This window comes from Schistocerca americana, chromosome 5, assembly GCF_021461395.2.
Source record: "Schistocerca americana isolate TAMUIC-IGC-003095 chromosome 5, iqSchAmer2.1, whole genome shotgun sequence".
In the NCBI taxonomy this organism is placed as follows: domain Eukaryota; kingdom Metazoa; phylum Arthropoda; class Insecta; order Orthoptera; family Acrididae; genus Schistocerca; species Schistocerca americana.
In genome coordinates this window covers 605,025,830-605,048,138 of record NC_060123.1, presented here as the reverse complement: position 1 = coordinate 605,048,138, position 22,309 = coordinate 605,025,830, and the positions used below count along the sequence as shown (strand labels likewise).

The following is a 22,309-nucleotide window of genomic DNA, read 5'->3' as shown; positions in this document are numbered from 1 at the left end:
ATGGAGTGGAACAGAAAGGATTTTGCTCTGACAGGAATGAATGTTTTTGCCATGTTATTGATCCAATAGCATTAGGATTGAGCAGAGATATGAGGCACACTGTCTGTTGAGAAGACAGTAGAGAAGAAAGGGGGTATGGAAATCGCAGTAATTGGCTGCAAACACCCAGAATAGCTGTTCATATGATGGTGAAATATGAGCAAAGAGTTGAACATCACAGATTAAATGAAAAAACAGTATTACGAAAAGGATAGTTGCTACTCACCAAGTATAAGAGAGAGGCACAAGAGAGAGTGTTGGAAACACAGCTTGCAGCCAACAAGACATTTATCAAAAACAGACAATAGACACACACACACACACACACACACACACACACATATGACCACAGTCTCTGGCAGCTGAGCCAGACTATAAGCAGCAGTGCATGATGGAAGAGGCAACCATGTGGCTGTAAGAAGGAGGCTAGGTCGGAGAGGGGTTTGGATAGCAGGCATAGGTGGAGCATGGTAAAGTGCTGTTAGTAGGAGCATGCAGGACAAGGTGAAAAGATGTTAGGGCAGCTAAGTGCAGTCAGGAGGTTAGATTTAGATAGAGGGTGGGGGATGGGGGGAATATAGAGGAAAAGGAGAGAAGTAAGAAGACTTTGTGCAGGGTGTATTGGTGGAATAGAGCACTGTGAAGTGGTGAAATGGCAACAGGGAAGGGGCCAGATGGGTGAGGACAATGACAAATGAAGGATGAGGCCAGGAGGGTTATTGGAATGTAGGATATATTGCAGAGAGAGTTCCAAGCTGTGCAATTCAGAAAGGCTGGTGTTGGTGTGAAGTATCCATATGACTGCTCCACAGCCTGTGACATCTGGATCCTTCCCACCAACACCAGCTTTTTCTGAATTGTGCTAGTGGGAACTCTCCCTGCAATGTGTCCTACATTCCCCTAAACCTCCTGGCCTCAACCTTCATGACTCATTGCCCATATCCATCTAGCCCATTCCCTGTTCCCATTCCATCACTACACAGTACCTCTATTCCATCTGCTTGCTTAGCTGGGTGGTAACGTGCTCACCTCCCATGCAAGCGGGCATGGGTTCAATTCCCAGTCGCGTTGGAGATTTTCTCTCCTCAGGGACTGGGTGTTGTGTTGTCCTCATCATCATTTCATCTTCATCACTAGTGCACAAGTCACCCAATGTGGCGTCAACTGAAATAAGACTTGCCCTTGGCGGCCGAACTTTCCCACATTGGGCCTCCCGGCCAACAATGCCATACGCTCATTTAATTTTTACCTCTATTCCATCAATGCACCCCTCACCCAGTCTTTTTACTTCTCTCTCCCCCACCCTCCCTCCAACCTCATGACTGCCCTAGCTGCTCTACCCTCTCCCCACCTTGTCCCCGCGTGCTCCCACTAGCAGCACTTTACCCCTCCCTGCCTTGCCCTGCCTCCTCCTTATCACCACCCAGTTGCTTCTCCCATCATGCGCTGCTGCTCATTGTCTGGCTTCTGCTGCCAGAGGCTGTGGTCATGTGTGTGTGAGTTGCGTTTGCATGAGTATGTGTGTCTGTTGCCTATTTTCGACAAAGGCCTTGTTGGCCAAAAGCTCATTTTGTTACAGTCTTTTTGTTGTGCCTATCTGCGACTCAGCATCTCTGCTATATGGTGAGTAATAACTATCCTTTTCATAATTTTGTTACATTCCATCTGTATTTTCCATTGTTTGACACAATGAACATAGGTATTCCTAAACACTTCCAGGCACTGTGATCTCTCCTAAGAAAAGTCTTGCTGTAATCAATAATTGGAAGTATAAGTGTTTGTACACATTTCTTTGCAGGTCAAGAGTGAATAGCTTTTTATACTTTTGTTGTGCATCTTGCACATTACAGTTACATTCTCAGCTGAATTTAGATTTTCATTGGTACTTGTGCGATAACATGTGCTACCTAATATGTTACAAAACACCACACATAAAAACAAGATTCTTCTGGAGTTCATGCCTTGGGCTCCACTGGTGATAGAAAGGTAAGGTAAAGTGTTCTGCATATGTCTTATGCTAGGGACCATTTGTGTACCCAACAGAAGGATCATTTTTGTGTCACTCTCCTACAGTACATAGTCAAAGTATGAGTGTTATACGCTTCCTCCTGCTTAGGCAAATGGAGCAAATAGTTTGGTTCATATTGCATTTGAATGTGGTCTATGTTTAGTCTTAAAGGACTTATGGAGGCACCATTAGTTCATAGTTGGTTCCTTAGAAGAACCTCAAAAACTGTTTTAATCACTTTTTCCTGCCAAAATCAAGTGGCAAATTCTAATACAGCCATGTATAGCAAATGGTGAAAGTTTCTTGATATATTCCTAAGATCCTGATCTCAAACAACATGGAAAATATTATTGATATCTTTATCCGTTTTTGAGATATAGTAGTTCAAATTTACCTTGCTTCTACACATATGTATGTAAATTCTGGTATGAGGCAAAATCTAACCACACTAAATTGCTCAAATTTTAATGGTACATTCTCTAAACATTTATCTACAAGTGCCATCTACCCATTTTCAAAAATTTTTATTTGTTCATGAGTGGTTCCTTAGAAAAAAACCCAAAAAGTGTTTTTTTGCCATTTTTTCGTACCAAAACTGAACTGTGGCCTCCAAGACAACTATGCACAGCAAATGGCTGAAATTTTTACAATATATTCCTAAAATCCCAATCTCAAATGACCTCAAAAAGTTTATAGACACCTACATTTATTTCCAAGAGAGAGGTGTTGAAATTTACCCTACATGTACACATAAAATAGGCACGTAAAATCTGGTGTGATGTGGAATCTAAATAATAAATTACTGCAGCAAATTGCTCAAATTTTAACATTGTATTCCCTAAGCATTTATCTAGATGGGCCATCTACCCATTTAATGAGAAATGCCTCAAAAAACATGGATTTTGGCTACCAAAACCGAGCTGCAGATTCCAAGATGGCTATGCACAGCAAATGAGGTAATTTTTATGATGCAGTCCTAAGATACAGTACAAGTCTTGAACAACCTTGAAAATTTTCTTGATATCTTCATCTATTTCTGCAATACAAAGGTTCAGAGTTACCCAACCTGTATGCATAAAATACAAACACAAAATCCAGTGTGAAGCAAAAACGCAGTTTGTTGAGTGATGCAATACAGAGAAATATACTTTATAGTGCCTCCGTTATCATCAGAAGCTATAGTACTGAAGCACATGCAAAAATTTTGTGCACATAAAATCCAGTCTGAGGTGTGAAATTAGTTCTACATGATTTCAATTTCACATAAATAAACAATTAAAATTTTGCTGACCTCTTCAGTTCTTTTCATATGAGTGACATGCCCTGTTGTGGCAGAGAAAAGAAGGAAACCAGAGAAAAAATGCTATCAGAGCACATAAAAAGGCAAATATGCCCATGTTTAAAAGACTGACTGAAAAGTGGGGTACCAACTGCCTCATTCTACCTCCCTCAGCACCATTAATAGTTTTCCCAAAAATTTTGGCATGTAGACAGACATATTCATGCTCTTTTATGTTGGGAAAGAAGGAGACAGTGCCAGTGGGAAAGAAACGGAAAATTTATAAACACTGGAGGATATTAGACCACGGTTGCAGTGTAGAAGGAGTGAGGAGACAATGGCAGTGTGAGAGAAAGAGAGGTACACAGTGGCAGTGGAATATAGTTGATAGTGCGAGAACAGTGCTGTGAAAAGAGTGAAGGAAACAGTGACAGTGGAAGAGGACTAAAGAGAAGGAGAAAGTGGAAGTGGATGAGAGGCAGTGATAATAAGAGACAGAGTTGTTACAGTGACAATGAGGAAGATAGTGACAGTATGAAGAGACAGCAGCAGCTGAAGGAATGAGTATGGTAGTAGCAGTAAGAGACAGCAAGAGGACAGTGAGAGGAGGCAGTAGCTGTAGGACAGAAGAGAGGAGACTGTGGCTGTGAGACAGTGTTAGCATGAGTGTGTATTAGTGTGTTTGTTGCCTAATTTTGACAAAGGCCTTACTGACTGAAAGCTATATTTGTGACAGTCTTTTTATTGTGCCCGTCTGTGACTCAGCATCTCTGCTATATGGCGAGTAACAACTATCCTTTTCACAATATTGTTTCATTCCATCCTGGATTTTCCATTGTTTGAAAGTCCTCATAATGTTTTACTTTGTGCACTTTGAATCTACAATGTCATTTCGAACAGAACTATGCGTAAGCTCAGTACATATGAAGAAGGTACTCATCATACAAAAAAAGACTATATGCATAGTGACCAACACAAAACAATGAACAAGCTGCAGATCTAAATTTAAACTGCTAAACATTTAACAGTAGCAAGTGTTTATATATACAGAATACTAGCACACACTAAGAAAAACATTAGTAATATTAAGAAAAATGAAGAGTTTAATCAACATGACACATGACACTGCTGTAAACAGAGAGCAGTACAACACCAGACAAGTTGCTATGACAGAAGTGCAACATATGTGGGTGTGTATGTATTCAACTGCCTTTGAAACAGTATCAGCCAAATAAAGGACATTAATACCTTTAAGCAGACAGTCGGAGAAATACTATTTTATTTCTTAAATGAATTTTAAAGGAGTTTAGGGCAAGGAAAACCCAAAAATGTGTTGAAAGTGCGGTGATGCACTACAGTGCATGCGAGCCTTCCACCCGTCTGCTTCAGCAGCTGGAAACAGCAGGCATCATGCAAACTGGCTGTGAGCATAGTGGACCTACGTAGTGGAATCTCTCTCTGCCATGCACTGCCTTGCTGCAGCTCCATGGTTTTTCAGGAGAGAAGCATGCAATGGAAAGTGCTCCCTGACCACTTCCCACACCGATGCTGAATGACCGACATGTTATCCTGAGTGAGACAGGTTTTATAGTCAGTGTCAATTTTGTTGTGTGAACCTGAAGAAGAGACTTGCCATGAGGTGAAGTAACAATATTCTGAACTTGTATTGGTGCAGGGAAGACAACACTGGTGAGTCTGTACCGCAAGCTTCGACTGAACAATGATTGCTGGCATCTGCAAACCTTACTGGGCACCAGTGACGGAGCTTTAAATTTTTGTTCATATGGACTAATTTGATACTGATGTCTTCACACCACCTCCTCCAGCAGTTTCACAAGATCAATAGGCTAGTTCCGCATCAAGAAATTCCTGGTAACAATTTATCCTAGCGGATAGTGTGTTACATGTCATCTGATTGCTGAAGACTACCACATGCAACTCTGCAGATTTTTTTCCTTTTTTCTGCATTGTCACCATGATCATACAAGGCATGCAAACCTCAACTGTGAGACCCAACACTGTTACTATCGCAGTTTATGCTCAGCGTCTCAAGTGTAGTGACATGATGCACCCTTCGACTAAACAGTTCAATGCAAGGCATACTTGTGAACCCTTAGTTTTTATTCCTTGTACTTGCTTATGTGTAGTATCACTGTATATAATTTTTGACATTTACAATTTGTTACTTTCCACTCACTGCAGCCTTGAGTTCAGTAAGACTACTGTGTTCTACAGGAATTATTCCCCTGTGTCCCCTTTTATTACTATATAATATTGCTGTGTAATTGTTCTCCAGCTGATTTTTATGTAATTTTTTATTCTGTTCCATCAAAGGAACTGGAAAACCAGAAAAGCAATTCCTGTGTCCTGTTCACGTTTTGCCCACTAATACCCATATGTACTAGTGCACCATAGGTAGCTTATGTCTTCAAGGTTAGTAATGAACGTCTTTCCCATGTTGGTGATCCTCGACTGAATCGCCCCCACCACCTGCTTACCGCTCACCACACCGGGTCATCTAAGCTGCTCACACAGCTCACAGATGCCACCACTGCGCAGGTGCACATACCCTCTCCCACCCCTCGATCTGCCTGTGCCACCCTACAGTTGCCTCCTTTCAATGCGCATGACCCGTGCCTGCGGCTTGCTTTTGCAGAGGGATATTTGCAGGCTCTTCCATCACGAATGACACAACACAATTTGCACTTCCTATCATGCAACTGGAACCATCAGTCACCAAGGAGGCATGTGATATTTTTCCAAATCTGCCACAGTGCAGCAAATTTGATGTCCTATGTGCTCAACTCGCAAAGTTACTTGCCGTATCAGAATTGCAGCACATGCATGCACTATTTTCACTGGAGGAGTGTGCAAACAAGCAGCTCTTGCAGCTCCTCCTGTACCTCTGCATGCTGGCAATGCTTCCCTGCAGGCTGCTAATAGCAACTTGGCGTGTGCCTTTGCCCACTGCAATGCATTAGCTGCGCATGAGTTTCAGAGTACTGATCCAGTGGCCACCACTGTAGACAGGGTTTTTAAAGGCCTTGACCCTCAAATTGTCATCGGTGCCTTGCACAATCACAACACCCATGCAACTGACTGCACACTCATGCAACCAACAGCATCCCATGCTCCCCCAGCCCGTGGACCGTCTGCAGACATGGCACAGCTAACTGCCAAGATGGTTAGCCAGATGGACAAGCTCACTATTGCTCTGGAGTGCATGCACCTGCCCCACACCATGTATTGCCTGCCTCCACCTAGCGGTGCTTATGATTGCCAGCGCAGATGCACCCAACTCCCCCTCCTGATCAGTTGATGATGGCCATGGTGCGTGTGGGGTCAGTGAATATTGCTGCTACTATGAGCATTTCTACAAAGACACTGCAAACTGCCATGCAGCATGTGTGTGGGCTCCAAACGCCAGCTGCAACTGTCAATAGGCACACCTGGCTGCTCCAGGATTTCACAGTACCTATTTGGTCATGATCGTAGTAATATCCGTTGCTCAACACCCTACCTCCTCGAGAAAGGTCCGGACTTTTCTGTTTATCCCTACTGGTTACTACCCTCTGCTGACCACTGTTCACCTCCCCCCCCCTCCCCTACTCCTCACTGTAGCTAACGGCTCGGTCATCAACCTAGGCCTCAGTAGGGTTTTCCCATGGATATTTACCATGGCCAGTGTTATGGACCCCATCCTTGGCATCAATTTTATTTTTCATTAGAGCCACCTCCTTGACCTGGCAAAACCCCGTATTCTCAAAGCCACCTCTCAATGATCTACACTGTGTCAATCTCGCCCCACCACCATTTTCTCCATCAAACAGCTCTCCTACTCCCGCCTTTCCGCCAACCTCCTTGCTACATTCCTTCCTCCTCACCCCTCCAGTTCTCCCCATGATGTTCACCATGACTCTTGGCTCTACTTTCCCATGATGCCCGGGCCACTAGGCAGGCCGAGATTAAGGCATCGCTCACTGCAGGTCTGCTCTGCTCCTCCAACAGCCGGTGGGCTTCTGCGCTACACCTCACTAAAGTGCGCGTGTATCCCCCACCTGTCTGCTTCAGCAGACGATCATTTGTAGTGAGAAAACAAACCTAAGTAGTGGAATCACTACATGCCGTGCCTGCCTTGCAGAAACTGTAGAGTTTTTCCAGAGAGAAACATGTGACTGGAAGTTCTCCCTGAGAATCCACTGACCATTGTAAGCATGATCTAATACTTCTCATGCTTGAAATTGAGTAATGCGCTGGCCAAACATCATGCTGAAACCACATACTTTGTTGAATTTCCAAGGTAACAGCACCAAGTAGTATTGGAAGTTCCTGGTTCAAAAAATTTCAATATTTGATTATATTCAAAGTGTCTTCAATAAAATAACAACCAGTGAGTTTGTTCCCTATGATTCTACACCAAACATTAACTGACCAAGGATGTTTATGTTTAGCTTGTCATCATCTGTATATTGAGGGGATTAGATTAGAAAATGAGACACTTAAGGGAGTAAAGGAGTTTTCCTATTTAGGGAGTAAAATAACTGATGATGGTCGAAGTAGAGAGGATATAAAATGTAGACTGGCAATGGCAAGGAAATCGTTTCTGAAGAAGAGAAATTTGTTAACATCGAGTATAGATTTAAGTGTCAGGAAGTCGTTTCTGAAAGTATTTGTATGGAGTGTAGCCATGTATGGAAGTGAAACATGGACGATAACCAGTTTAGACAAGAAGAGAATAGAAGCTTTCGAAATGTGGTGCTACAGAAGAATGCTGAAGATAAGGTGGGTAGATCATGTAACTAATGAGGAGGTATTGAATAGGATTGGGGAGAAGAGAAGTTTGTGGCACAACTTGACTAGAAGAAGGGATCGGTTGGTAGGACATGTTTTGAGGCATCAAGGGATCACAAATTTAGCATTGGAGGGCAGCGTGGAGGGTAAAAATCGTAGAGGGAGACCAAGAGATGAATACACTAAGCAGATTCAGAAGGATGCAGGTTGCAGTAGGTACTGGGAGATGAAGAAGCTTGCACAGAATAGAGTAGCATGGAGCGCTGCATCAAACCAGTCTCAGGACTGAAGACCACAACAACAACAACAACACCATACATCAAAATCATTTCAACTTCTTCTTCTGTTGTTGCAACGGCCATTGTCCACTTGCATTTCTGTTGTAGAAAGGAAGGGTAGATGCTTTCAGTTCTTCTTCTGAAAGAAAAGTGGGCTCTGACCGAACTGCACTGCCTGTTACGGTAAGTCATAGTTCACTACGCAGCAACAGTGGCATGTCAAGCATTCCCCTGCTCAACATATTGGAGGAATAAGAAGTTGAGAATGGGGTTTCCCATGCAGTGTAGAGAAGGGGGGTTGATTGAAGTGTCATTGGGCAGCATTTTGAAATATATGATTCTCCCCCCCCCCCCCCCTCCCATGTTAATTTTTCCTATTATAGCACCATCAATTGTAAAATGGAAAAAAGTTTCAGACAAAACTTATGTGTTTTTTCTGTAGAAACTGAACTTGCAATAAAAAATGGGGGTTCCCATTTAAGATTCAAAGTTGCCCTCACCCCCCAAACACACACACACACACACACACACACACACACACACACACACACACACACACACAAACAATGAGGCTGGGGGAGGGGGGGACAAATCTGGTATCATTTGATGTATGCCTCTGATACAAACAAATTTTAATTGAAATTGTTTATATCTGATGTGTAGTTTTTGAAATATTCCAGTGTCTTCAGATAAACTGAACACCCTGTATAAACATACAAGCAAAAGGAAATATGCAGTTTGTCACAACTGAATGCTTAAATGCTTTGGCTATGACTTTGAAACTTGATAAAGTACCTCAAGATTTAATTCATGGGGCAACCTGTTGCAAATCTATTTACCTATCTGGCTATGGCTAGTTCTCACTTATTCATAATGGAAATTGGTTTTCTGCTGTGTGTTATCATTATGAATATCTTTACTAGTGAAAAAATGCTCTTGTTGGAGCACAAAAATGCAAATATGTCCCTCTTTAAAAGATTCTGACAAAAAAGTGGGAAACCAGCTGCTTTATTTTGAGATGCAAACATACATGTTCTCTTTAACACATAACATTCTAAATTATTTAACCCAGTCTCTCTTTGTAGTTAAGCCTTCATACACAACATTTACATATCACTGCCATTGTCTGTATGCACTGGCAGAAAAAAATTACAACACCAAAAAGTAATTGACATAGAGTAATGAAATTTGGGACTATATTTGTCTGGGAAATATACTGAAGTGATTAACATTGCAAGATCACAGGTTAATGTAAGGATGAGATAAGTCATTACAAATGTAAACTGCTGGTATATTAATAACCAATGTAACCACAAGATTGTTGAGTGTGAGCTTGCAAATGTGCATGCATTGTGTTGTACAGGTGCTGGATGTCAGTTTGTGGGATGGAATTTCATGCCTGTTGCACTTTGTTAGTCAGTGCAGGGATTGGTTAATGCTATTTGTGTATGATGCTGAGTTGTCATCCGATGATGTTCCATATGTGCTCAATTGGAGACAGATCTGATGATACAGCAGGCTAAGGCAACACCTCAGCACTCTGTAGAGCATGTTGGGTTACAACAGCAGTATGTGAGCAAGTGTTATCTTAATGGACAACATCCCCTGGAATGCTGTTCATGAATGGCAACATCACAAGTCAAATCACCAGACTGACACACAAGTTTGTAGTCAGGATGTGGAGGATAAACATATGAAAGTGTTCCTGCTGTCATACGAAATTGCACCCCAGAAGACAATTCCAGGTGTAGGTCAGGTGTGTCTAGCATGTAGACAGGATGGCTACAGGCCCTCAACTGGCCTCCTTCTAACCAACACATGGCCATCACTGGCACCGGGGCAGAACCAGCTTTCATCAGAAAACACAACAGACCTCCACCCTGTCCCCCAATGAGCTCTCACTTTATGCCACTGTGGTCACAAATGGTAGTGGTTGGGGTCAGTTGAATGCACACTACAGGACATCTGGCTTGGAGCTGTCCTTGAAGTAATGTTTGTAACAGTTTGTTCTGTCACTGTGATGTCAACTGTTGCTCAAACTGCTGCTGCAGATGCAGTACAATGCTCCAGAGCCACACACCAAACACGATGGTCTTCCCTCTCGGTAGGGCCACTTGGCCATCCAGAGCTTGGTCTTCTGGTGACCATACATTCTTGTGTCCACTGCTCTCAACAATAACATACACTGGCCACATTCCTACCAAAGCTTTCTGTAGTATCACAGAAAGAGCATCCAGCTTCTCATAGCCCAATTACAAGACCTTGTTCAAACCCAGTGAGGTGTTGATATCTCATTGTTGTCCAATTACAGGCATTCTTAACTAACATCAGCTCACTATTGCAGTCTCAAAGCTCAATACCATTACAATGTGTATTTCGAGCAAACCTGATTTGCATCCTCATAGTGGCACTGCTAGTGCCTCTCTTATGCAACTGGTGTAAAATCTGAACAGACATCATCTTTCAAATATGGAAACACACCTACTAACTTTCTTTTATGTTCCACAACTCCTTCTCAGTGTTGCCTTTTTTCAGTAGTGTTTGTCTCTCTCTCTCACTGTCTCCTTTTTCTCCCATTGATTTACTGTATGTCCAATTGCCACTGTCTCCTTTTGTCTTTTTTTTACCATTGGCACTGTCTCTGCCATACCTCAGCAGGTCAAAAATTCTTTGGGGGGTCAACTTTTTTCCACTATAGCCACATGTTTAAAAATTCAGGCCAACATCTGCCCTCCCCTATACCTACATGTTAAAATTTTCCAGTCAGGGAATGTTCAGACCCCATGCAAACCTATGTATGATCTTCATTCATCTGTATTTTTCATTTCCACTGTCTCGTCTCTCTTTCTCTGCCACTGCCACTGCCTCCTCACTCTTCCACTGTCATTGTGTATCTGCTACTATCTGTCAGCACAAAATAGTCAGAATATGTTCACATGCTAAAATTATAGGTGAATGTCAGACTTTTTTTTAAAGAGGAACATATTCACCTTCTTTGTTTTCTGACACATTTTACTTTCATACATAAAACAACAAATAAGTACACATAGTATAAAATTAATACAAAATCTTTTGCTTTACATTTTTTTGTATACTTTACCCATCAATTGCAATTACCAAAAATACATGGCTCATGATTTGTATCTTGAAAGAGTAAAAATCTTAATAGAAATATTTTACTGAATTTGCAGTGTTTCCAGTTTTGGATAATTTTTGACAGTCATTTTAAGTTCTTTTCATGCATTTTAAGACTCTTCCCAGCCCATTTTTTTTTTGTCACTGTCGCACCACTTTGGCCATATTTGTATAAGTGTGAAGTGTCCATTATACAGAGACAGAGCATCAAAGTTTTATTGGTGAAAAAATTCTGACTAAAAACATAGTTTGGTGACCTCAGAACCCTTGTGATGGCCCTTGAACCTTTGCCATGTGGTCATTACATCAGTTGAAATTACATTTATGCCTCAGATCAGAAATTATGTGCATATTTTACATGCATAAGCACAATAATTTTAACCTCTGGATGTCGGTAACTAATAATAATATCCAAAAAAGTCACAAGGTTCCCTCAAAATACCACTTTAAGGACATATGGCAAAAATTTTGATTTTTTTTGTGTAAATAGAAATTATAGAAATGACCATCCTCGCAGTTAGCACTTTTTGCACCCAAAAATCATGGTTTTACAGTTGTATCTTGATAATGGATACAGACTTTCAAAAATAGAAAAATAGCATTTCTAAATGAATGTGTAAAGAATGTGCAGTTAAAATTTGAGCAATTTGCTATTGTTATTTATTTAGATAATTGTGGCCCATGGTGCAAAAACAGCAAAAAATCGGTTTTTGCTGTTTTATGTGTAAGTATGGTAACTTTGAACCTCTGGATCTCAGTAATGGATAAAGACATCAAAAAAAGTTTTGAAGATCTCCAAGAATAATGTCTTAAGAGATACAGTAAATATTTCATGGACCTACCATGAATGGAAATTACTGAAGTGGCCATCCCCATAATTTGTACTTTTAGTCCCCAAAACCCATAGTTTATTGGGGTTTTCTCAGGAGCCACCCAAGTTTCATCCTAGACCACACCTAATCCATTAGAACCAACCATTTTGCTCAATTTTTCTGGGCTGGAGGAAGTATGTAATGTTTAAATTTTGACCCAGTATAATTTTGACCCAGTACTGTAGGATAGCTACAGTACGCCCATTCTTCCAATAGGTGTACAAATGGTCACTAGGCCAAGGGCTATCCAAAACACTTGACCTGTGTGACCAATAGAACCTGAGCCATGACCTCTGAAAAACTGCATTTTCACATGCAGCTTTTTGGAACATGCCAGTACTGTGCACTGGAGTGTATGGACTGATTTCTGTGGCACAGAATTGTGAAAATGAATTTAGATGTTTTTAATCAATGAGTAGTCATTCCATATCCTCATTAAATTTTTATCACTTTCTGAATTATGGGACTTCTAGTTCTACGTGCCACTTTCTAGTGGGTTTTTCACATTTCTTTGGCTGTAGTTCCACTCTCCAAAGTTTTTTTGAAGAGTTCAAAATGGCTAAAGTGTTATAAATTGTAAGTGGTGTGCTTTATGTGTAACAAAGTATATAATAATGAACATAATCAGTGTATGAATGTATAATACGGGTAGATATAAGATCTACTCATGAAGTGGCGGTAGGAGGAAAAACATAAAAGGTGTGGCAACGCCCAAACTTTTGGAGTCAATGGCTCACTCTTCTGGCAGAAGTATTAGAGGGAAAGGATGAAGAATGAAGGACAAAGATTAGTGATGTTTAAAAAATGGGAAGTGATAAGTCGCCCAGAACACTGGGGTCAGGACTAATGGACAGGATGAGAAAGAATGACTGATTTTTGATACCAGAAAACCTAAGGACTTAAAGGTGGAAATAAGATAATAAGCAAGACAGAGATTACTGAAAAAAACACAGTGAAATAATCCATAAGAGCAGAAAGCTAAGTGCGTTTTAGGTGACAGACAGATGGGTGAGGGAGAGGGAGATGATTATTACTCTACCTTCCACCTTTAAGTTCTCAGGTTTTGAAATGTTGTCAAGTGCAGTACCAACAATTAGTCTTTCCATCTCATCCCATCTGGTAAATCTCCCCAGACCCAGGATTCTGGGTGACTTTTCCATAACTCTTCCCATTTCCTAAGCTTCACAAGTACTTTTCATTCATTCTTCTTCCCTACTTTCAAACTGTTCTGTGAGAAGACGGAATCACTGGTTCCAAAAGCTCATACATTTTCACATATTTTATTTGTTTTCTCCTGTTGCCCATTGATGATCAGCTTTTTTTATGTATACGTATTATAACATTGGTAATAAGGCATTCAAGCACAGGAAGCATTCCAAGTTCTGTTTCAGTGCATTTTCTTCCTAATTTTATGAAAATATTTGCTAAAAGCACTGTGCTCCTCATTTCACTCTGATGGTTCCATTAATAAAGTATGTAGTTCCATCAGTACCTCATTAGGTAAAAAAGTTAACAAATTAGCAGTATGGTAAACTGCTTGTTGAAAACATCAGTCTGATGTCTTGAACTGTTTTTGAAACATCTCTGGTACTCATGTTACGTGGAACATCCTGTTTATTTTTACTTCCCTGTAACCACTACTTTCGGAAACTCAGGTACATATTATGTAAAATGCAAGAACAAGTTTTACTTCATCAGAAGTAAGCATTAACAGCTATTTTTTGATTGCAGAAAGAGAGTTTATAAGAATCTAATAATGTTTTTCAATAACTCTTTTGACAGTGGCTGCGTTACTAGCCTAAAGATTTCACCAAATCTACGCAAGAGAATGAAACCACCAAAGAAAGGACCACAGATTGAGCCAAGAGAACTTGAAATAATGAAACTGGATAAACTGCTGTCATTTGTACGGGAGCCTGACAAATTAGTGCCACCACCAGATGTTCCAGATATAGACTATTAAAGGCAAGCTTGCTAAAATTCCATTCAATTTATGATGAAAAAAGAAATTGTGACAAAAACAAAGTACTCTACCTATAATATTTCTTTCTAAGGCATATGTGTGTACTGTGATTATTTTACTTAAGTAATTCAGGCACAACAGAAAATTGAAAGACGCATGTAGTTGATAGTTGCCTATTATTGCGAGATTCCAACTTCATCCATGTTTCTACTTGTCTTGCAGATAAGTATAGCTTGTTTTCATGTATCCACTTGACTACTTTACAACTAATAATTTGGGGCATCAAAGATGTCTACTGCACTAGTGAAAATATGTGTGCCTGTGTGCATGACATGGATAAGTTCACTCTTGCAACATTTACTTTCTTTTTTCGTCACTCACTAAAATCTGCAAAAATATTATTGGTGGGAGGAAGAGTGTGTAAGAGAATATTTAGCCATTGTCTCTTATTGTTTCGTCACTTGTATACTAAAATCATCTTTTTCAGGGCAGATTAAAAACGTCAGTGCTACTGAGACCTGTGACAGTACCATTTCCTTTTGCATAAAGCATTCAGCGCAACTCAGTACCTAAGTGCACTTTAAAAAATGAGTCTGGCATTCAACCAACCACTACTTTCTTTAGTTTTTGCATCAAAATTTACCCAAAATGGAAAGTGAATCAAGTGGACAGAAAACATTATGACATTTTTAAACAGGGAGATTCATGCAAAAATAACTAGATTAGCAACCAGACAAAAAGGTGATTGTTGTTCATTTTCCTTTGTCCTGCATCAGTGAAGTGTCAGTATGGTTATAAACATATTTGGCATGGTTAACATAATGGGTGGCCAGATATCCTTCCTGTCACCACCCAGTTACTCACTGGGATGGAATGTGTGCACCACAACTGTCTGTGTGTAGTGTTATTGATGTAAAGGTGAGCAAAAGTTTTCTGAGTGTTTGCAAATCATGTAACTGATGTGGGACTTGGGTACCAGCTTGGTTTTCATCTAGTGGGATGTGGGAAACCACGTAAATACCACATCCAGGCTGGGTGACACACTGACCCTCATTGTTAATTCATTAGGTGGATTCATTCTGCAGGTGCACACCTTCCATCCCGGAGGCTATGCTTCAACACACACAGTTATCTGGGAGGGTCAGACAACAGAAAGTGTATGACTGAAAGTAAGCTGCTACACTCCTTAATTAAAAATATTTTTTTTCCATTTCACCTTGTGTGGAATGTTCTGGATAACCAGAGATACAATTAGGTTGTATGGGGACAGTTGCATTTTAATTTACAGTGGAACCTTGCATAGTGAACATAATTCATTCCAGAATCTTACTCATAGTGTGAAACAGTCTTTAAGTGAAACAATTCATCCCATATAAATTAATGTAAAGCACGATAGTGCATTCCACGCAGAAAAAGTACGAAAAGTTTTATCTTATTCATGCCATTTATTCAAAGAAAATTATACATTCAGTATTATTATTATTCACGTCACATAACTAGTTCTTTTTTACTAGGAAGCTATCTATACTCATTTGTTTCTGCCAATGCTTGAATACTTGGTGAAAATTTGATGCAGCATTATTATCAAACATATTTGTAGTGTGCATCGCCACTGCTTTATTGGGGTGATGATTTTCAATGTACAATGCAACTGATTACACTGCTTTCAGCATTTCTCTTATTCCACCAGAAGATTGCTATTTTGCCATTACCTCCTCCTCCTCTGAACTCATCTCCACAACTTACTGCTTGTGAAACACACTGCAACTCCATAAACTCTTTGGTGGTCATTTCTTGGCTGCGACCTTCCACAAGTTCATCGATGTCATTGTTATTCACTTCTAGTCCCATGCTCGAGGCCAAAGATACATTCTCATTGACTACAGGCTCCACAGGTACTGACTCAAATGCCTCAGAGTCAAATTCAACAATGCACTCCAGCCAAAGCTTCTTCCAAGCAGAAGTGAGAGTTCTCTTGGTAACCCCTTCACACACCTCTTCAATCATCTTGACATAGGCAACACGCTGTGGATGCTGGTTCTTCCATTAAACTTCTCAAACCATCTACGGCTTCCCTAAAACACTTCTTTGACTGCTGATGATCCTGCCGTCTTCTTAATAAGGTCGGAAAAATCATTCTCACCTTCTCATAAATGATGTTCTCGTTAATAGTGTCATTTTGCAATTGATTTACATTTATCCATATAAGTAGCAATCTTCTGACATCATCCAGAATATGGAACCATTGTTTAGACACTCTTGTCACTCCCTGTGAAGCATCTGTTACCTTAATCTTGTCCTTGTTCTTGAGGATAGTGCAAATAACTGACATAGACCGATTGTATGTGCATGCTAAATCAGCAGCACTCACACCATGTTCATGTTTTTCAGTTATTTTATGTGTCATTTCTAATGTCATTTTCTTTCTCTTATGGTCATCTTCTTGGGGACATTTCTATGAAGATTATTAAAATTTGCATTAAAAAAAACTGTGTGAACGCAAGTTGAAAACAATGTGTGGTGGTGGTGATTAGTGTTTAACGTCCCGTTGACAACGAGGTCATTAGAGACGGAGCGCAAGCTCGGGTTAGGGAAGGATTGGGAAGGAAATCGGCCATGCCCTTTCAAAGGAACCATCCCGGCATTTGCCTGAAACGATTTAGGAAAATCACGGAAAACCTAAATCAGGATGGCCGGAGACGGGATTGAACCGTCGTCCTCCCGAATGCGAGTCCAGTGTGAAAACAATGTGTGATCACAGCCTGCATTAAGATGGTAGCAGAAAGAGCACTAAACCCAGACTGCAGTACATACTAAAGACATTGTTCATATGTCATGCTGACAATGAAAGGTGTTCATATTGTTGATTGCATGCAAACAGCTGGTGAAGTCACACTAAATTGTCATCACTTGTTATGCAAAACATCGTTTGTTAAGTCAGTGATTATTTTTACAACTTGATTTGCTTGTTATGTGAATTGCGCATTATGGGAGATGCTCATTAAGCAAGGTTCCACTGTATTTTTGAGAAAAAAGTGTAAATCAGATGGTAGCTAAAAAGCCACACACCTGATTCACAGCAAACAGTTTAGGCTTTAATATCAAAAAGACTCATATCTCAGATAAGTAAAAATGAACTGCTACCAATAGATCATCCACTAACTGAAACACTGTCCAGCTGAACAAGTCAGGTGTAATGACACTGTTCACGTTTACGTCGCACTTCACTTAGCGTAGACCGGGACTGTGTCCTAGGCATGCCCGATGTTAACTGACTGGGCACGGCCCGTGCTGCCGGAGTTGTTGTTGTTGTTGTTGTCATGCCGGCAGAGGTCGCGTCCGAATTCTCGCGTTCCCTCTGGTGGACGGGACTCTACTTGCGGCAACTACTGTCCATGACGCGCCGTGCCAATGTGTGCCTCCCGCGATCTTTCTGGTGGCTACTACACTCCTCCTCCTTCGGGGGGTGAAGCCACTGTGTCGGAAGGTGGAGCGGCGGGCAGGAGCGATGACCTCAACATCCATTGGATGGCCGGAGTCGAGGGGATCTGCCAACCCTCGAGCCGGAACCTTTGAATACGGCTGGAAGTGACCCACACGAAGAGGCCCCCGTCATCCCACAACCGGAGCCCGGGACAGAACGGGCGACAAGCTGTCGAACTCCGGACCCTGTTCCACCCCGGGATGGGCAAGACCCAGTGGCGGGGACGAAGGGGAAGGGACGACCACAGGTGAACCAACCTCCTGAGAAACCGGGCCTGCTATGGGGGCCGGCTCTCGCTGGGGCATCTCGAACGATGGCGATGCCGGTGCTGGAGCTACTGGAGGCTGCCAAGGCTGAGAACCATCGCAGTGCGGCAGAGGCAAAGCGGGGAGAAGAGGCAACATCCCCTGTGAAACCAACACAGGTGCTGGCAATGGGGAAACCAGTGTCCTAGAGGGCGGAGGGTGGGTGCCCGAACGTGGACGTAGCTGATTTTGGTGACGACGTACCACCCGGTCCCCCGCCTGCAAGGTATAGAGCCAGCGGCTATTTCGGCGCAGGACCACCACTGGTATCCAACGTGGATTGTGACCAAACCCACGGGCCCAGACCAACATACCCTGTGGAAAGCCAGGTACTCCGTTTTGTGAAGACTGGCGAGGACCAGGCCGGAGGAGGCGCAGCATAGTCCTAGGCTGACGCCCATGGAGGAGCTCTGCGGGGCTGCGTTCTCCCATTGGTGTGGTCCGGTATGCTGTCAAGAAAAACGTCAATGCTTCCTCCGCAGGAAATTCGTGCACATACTTTTTCATCTGCGTCTTAAATGTGCGCACCATGCGCTCGGCTTCCCCATTCGATTGTGGATCAAAGGGGGGAGAGCAAACGTGCCGAATACCGAAGCGCCTACAAAAATCCTGGAAGGTCTGCGAAATAAACTGCGGTCCATTGTCTGAGACCAGGGTGATTGGCAGACTTTCCACAGAAAAGATTTTTGCTAGTGCCTGGATTGCAACTTCTGAAGTGGTTGAGGAGCAGCAAACCACATATGGGAATCGGGAATAAGCATCAATGACAATGAGCCAAAAACCGTTGAGAAACGGGCCCGCAAAATCGATGTGAACACGTTCCCATGCTTGGGTTGCCGGCCATGAAGAGAACGCTGCCCTGGGAGATGCTTGTTGGCTCGCACACTGGGAACAGGCGGCCACCAAGTGCTCAATTTCTCTGTCAATATCGGGCCAGTACACATGTCTGCGAGCCAAGGTTTTAGTACGGGAAACACCCCAGTGCCCCGCATGTAATAACGTGAGGACCTCCCGTTGTAAACTTGCAGGAACAACCACGCCAGGAGCTGTATCATCGGTAGCCAGAAGGAGAACGCCTTCCAAGACCGAGAGGCGGTCCCGTAGAAGAAAATAATTACGAAGAGGGTCCGAGGCCTGGTCCGGAGGGCGGGATGACCACCCCTGGTGAATGAGGCGAACTACTTGCCGGAGAACCGGGTCAGCTGCCGTTTCCCTGGCGACTCGAGAACTAGTGATCGGGAAGCCATCAACCGCTTGGCGGGACGCCTCATCCAAATGAAAACACATAATCTCCTCTCGATCGAACATAGGATCCGGGCCCACCGGAAGACGGGAAAGAGCGTCGGCGTTGGCATGCTGTCTGGTAGGGCGAAAATGAATGTCATAATGGTACTTAGAGAGGAGCAAGGCCCAGTGCTGTAGTCTGTGGGCCGCCCTATCCGGAATCTGAGAGGCGGGGCCAAATACCGATATTAACGGCTTATGGTCAGTGATTAACTGAAACTTCGTGCCATACAAGAAAGGGTGAAACTTGGTAACAGCGTAGACAATGGCCAAAGCCTCTTTTTCCACCTGGGAGTAATGGGCCTGCGCGAAACTAAGCGTTTTAGACACAAACGCCAGTGGCTGCTCGGAACCATCTGCGTTGCGATGGGCCAGGACCGCCCCCACCCCATACTGCGAAGCATCTGTAGCCAGGACCAACGGCTTATGGGGATCAAAAGTACGGGCTGACGTGAGGAGGCCCTTCAACGAGGTGAACGCTCGCTCGCATGCAGGCGACCAATCAAAAGGAACACCCTTGTGCAGAAGGCAGTACAGGGGGTGGGCTATAGTGGAAGCCCTGGGAATGAACCGGTGGTAATAGGCTATCTTGCCTAAAAAAGCTTGTAACTCTTTCAGCGAAGCGGGCCGAGGAAAGTTGACGATACCTTGGACCAAACTGCCTAGTGGCTGGATACCGTGCCGAGAGATGGTGTAGCCCACATACTCAATGGATGCTTGAAAGAAGGTTGACTTATGCAGGTTGCAACGCAAGCCCACAGACCTGAATTTGAGAAAGAGGGTGTGAAGGTTGTGCAAGTGTTCCTTCGTGCTGCGGCCTGTGACAATTATGTCATCCAGGTAATTAATACAATGAGGAATTGTCGACGTGACATGCTCAAGATAACGCTGGAATATCGCCGGGGCACTGGGTATTCCAAAGGCCAACCGCTGGTATTGGTAAAGGGCAAATGGGGTGTTGACGACCGCCAACTGTTTGGAGTCCTCATCAAGTGGTATCTGATGATAAGCCTCCGACAGATCGATTTTCGAAAAATATTGGCCTCCCACCATGGAGGAGAACAATTCATCAGCACGAGGCAAAGGATAGGTGTCCACCACCAATTGGGAATTAATGGTGGCCTTGAAATCGCCACAAAGACGTAATTTTCCCGAGGGCTTCCTTACAATAACGAGGGGGGAAGCCCACTCACTGGAAGAAATGGGAAGAATGACCCCTAGGGCTGTCAGCCGGTCGAGCTCTTCCTTTACCTGAGGGCGGAGAGCCAAGGGGATCTGCCTCACGCGTAGAAAACGCGGGCGAGCCGACGCCTTCAGCGTTAAGTGAGCTTCAAAATCTGAAACACGCCCCAGGCCCTCCTCAAAAATATCTGGAAAGTCGGAGATCAAAGATTCCAATGATTGATAGGGAACGACTTCGGAGACCAACTATATGGTGTCAGCGATAGAAAAACTGAAAGCTGGAAAGGCATCCAGGCCAAAAAGGTTAGCTGAGCTCGCATCACTGACAACAATAAAAGTAATAGGCCGAGTGACTGATTTGTAAGTCACGTCGGTAGTGAATTGACCCAGTAGGGGAATGAACTGTTTACCATAATCGCGTAGACGCCGGTAAACTGGCGCCAACGGGGGCGATCCAAGGTCGGAATTAGTTTGTGCATTCAATAACGAAACTGCCGCGCCCGTATCGACTTGCAGTTGTAACCGGCGCGACCGAACCGACACCTCGATAAAGAGTTTGCGTGCCGATGCGTCGGGAGCCTGGCCCGATGAAACTTCCCGAATGTCAACGTCCATGTCCTCTGTACTGGCTTCCTTTGATTCTTTTGAGGCTGAGCGGCGAACTTTAGCAATGTGACCTTTTCTATTACATTTGCGACAGACGGCCCAATGCTGGGGGCACTCTGACCGATCATGATGTATATACCACGACGCACAGGACGGCAACAGGGGCGGGCGGCCTGAATTCTGTTTACGCGCCGTGCGGGAGCGGCCGTAACGGCCGGATTGTACCGCTCGCAAGTCGTCCACCCCTGACACAGTGGACGCGGACGCGCCGCCCTGAACCTCCGCGACATCGCACCATGCTTCCAGCTGTTGATCTGCTGCGTGAGAGACTTCATATGATTGAGCAATGGACAGGACTCCCTCGAGGGAAGGGTTTTCTAACTGCAGGCGCTAGCTGCCGCAAAACTTGATACAGCGAGGGAGATATCCAAGACAAGAAGAGAGCATGACATACCTCCGCATCGGCAACATGAAACGCCTGGAAATGCTGCCGAAGGCGATGTTCATATGCTTCCCAATCCTCCGCCGTCTCGTCATACGGGGGAAAGGGAGGAGGGAACGGCGCCGGAGCAGACCGCGTGGAGAGCAATGCCAGAAGCACTTGTTTCATGGTGGCCATGAGTTCCGTCTGCTGCGCAACCGAAACTCGCACCAAATCCTCCATGCCGTGGAGAAGCTGCGAAACCGGAACAACGACGCAACACGCGAAAGAACGACCCTACTCGTCGCCAATTGTGTAATAATACTGTTCACGTTTACGTCGCACTTCACTTAGCGTAGACCGGGACTGTGTCCTAGGCATGCCCGATGTTAACTGACTGGGCACGGCCCGTGCTGCCGGAGTTATTGTTGTTGTTGTTGTCATGCTGGCAGAGGTCGCGTACGAATTCTCGCGTGCCCTCTGGTGGACGGGACTCTACTTGCGGCAACTACCGTCCGTGACGCGCCGTGCCAATGTGCGCCTCCCGAGATCTTTCTGGTGGCTACTACATCAGGGTTGAGTCAACATGTGTTGTTGTTGTGATCTTCAACCCAAAGACAGGTTTCATGGTAGCCTGCCCTAAGCACCTTTTTCATCATTGC

General features: G+C 43.5%; 1 protein-coding gene across 1 annotated transcript in view; it reads left to right on the top strand.

Moving 5' to 3' along the window:
* Positions 1–14,365, top strand: part of LOC124616581 (dynein intermediate chain 2, ciliary-like) — a 405,599-nt gene extending 391,234 nt beyond the window's left edge. The window contains exon 13 of the mRNA XM_047144902.1: positions 14,185–14,365. Within this exon, the coding sequence (XP_047000858.1) occupies positions 14,185–14,365 (181 nt within the window). The remainder of the gene's footprint in view (positions 1–14,184) is intronic.
* The last annotated feature ends 7,944 nt before the right edge of the window (positions 14,366–22,309 follow it).